This window comes from Orycteropus afer, unplaced genomic scaffold (genome assembly GCF_000298275.1).
Source record: "Orycteropus afer afer isolate SDZICR_OR568_19922 unplaced genomic scaffold, OryAfe1.0 scaffold00061, whole genome shotgun sequence".
NCBI lineage: Eukaryota > Metazoa > Chordata > Mammalia > Tubulidentata > Orycteropodidae > Orycteropus > Orycteropus afer.
Window position 1 is genome coordinate 3,861,421 of NW_006921648.1, and position 1,330 is coordinate 3,862,750.

The 1,330-nt window shown below is 59.0% G+C and overlaps 1 protein-coding gene across 1 annotated transcript in view; it reads right to left on the minus strand.

Moving 5' to 3' along the window:
• PPL (periplakin) overlaps positions 1-810 on the minus strand; it is a 21,332-nt gene extending 20,522 nt beyond the window's left edge. The window contains exon 1 of the mRNA XM_007939715.1: positions 611-810. Within this exon, the coding sequence (XP_007937906.1) occupies positions 611-810 (200 nt within the window). The remainder of the gene's footprint in view (positions 1-610) is intronic.
• Positions 811-1,330: the final 520 nt, after the last annotated feature.

The window sequence follows — 1,330 nt, forward strand, 5'->3', positions numbered from 1 at the left end:
CCCAAACCACACCCACTGCCTGGAGCCCATTCTGACCTACAGCGCCCCTAGAGGACAGAGTGGAACTGCCCACAGGGTCTCCAAGGCTGTCAATCTTCATGGAAGCAAAGCCCAAACCACACCCACTGCTGTGGAGTGGATTCTGACCCACAGCGCCCCTAGAGGACAGAGTGGAACTGCCACAGGATCTCCAAGGTTGTCAATCTTCACAGAAGCAAAGCCCAAACCACACCCACTGCCTGGAGCCCATTCTGACCCACAGCGCCCCTGGAGGACAGAGTGGAACTGCCCACAGGGTCTCCAAGGCTGGACAACACATAACAACAGCAAATAACCTTCACGGAAGCCACCTGCCACATCTTTTTCTCATGGGGCAGCTAGTGGGTTTGAACTGCAAACCTTTCAGTTAGCCGTGGAGTGCTTTAACCACCGCGCCACCAGGGCTCCTTAGTATCTGGTTAGCCACTAGCAAACATACCCCTAACTTGGGAGCCCATAACATACGGGGTCGCCCCTATGTGCCAAGTGCCCTCGGCCACCACTCTGCAGCCCTCTTGTGCTGGCCCAGAGCCAGATAGCTCCCTGGGGACCCAAAGCGGTGGGGACATACTCCTCAGAGATCATGTCCCCCTGGGGGTGCTTCATGTGCTTGGCGATGGCCGCGTCCGCCTCCAGCACGTACAGCAGCTTCTCTGAGTCTGACACCTTCTGCAGGACCACGTCCCGGTGCTCTGCCGGCCGGCCCTCCTGAAGCTGGGCCAGGTCCTGCGAGGACGTGTGAAGAGAAGGCAGTGAGCTGGGGCTCGACATGGCACTTCAAGTGTGGGGGTGGCAGGGCCACAGGGGCTGGAGGGGCGGGGCAGCGTGCACTCCCTCGGCTGCCCAGGCCGACCACCAGGGGCCTGGGGGAGGTGTTTCTCCTACAGCCACTCAGCACATGGTCCCCAAGTGCCTGCCACGTGCCTGGTACTAGGACACAGCTGTGAATGGGAGAGACGTGTCCCCCACTCACCTGAGCTCACAGGGGGGAGCAGATAAACTACACGATGGTGAGTGCAAGCCCAAGTCAGTGTTTATGAAGGAAGCTATCTGGGCGGGAGAGTGGGGGAGCTGCTTTGGCACCAGGGGTGTAGCTCAGAACAAAGGATGAGAAGGGCCAGCCAGGAGGAGCAGGAAGGGCGCTCTAGGCAAAGGTTAACAGCCGTGCAAAGGGCCTGTGGCAGGAAAGTAAACACTGTGGTTAAGGTGTGGCAAGAGGCTCCCGAGGTTGGAAGGTAGGGTCCTATACCCTTTCTGGTCTCAGTGCCCCCATCTCTACAATGGGGATAAG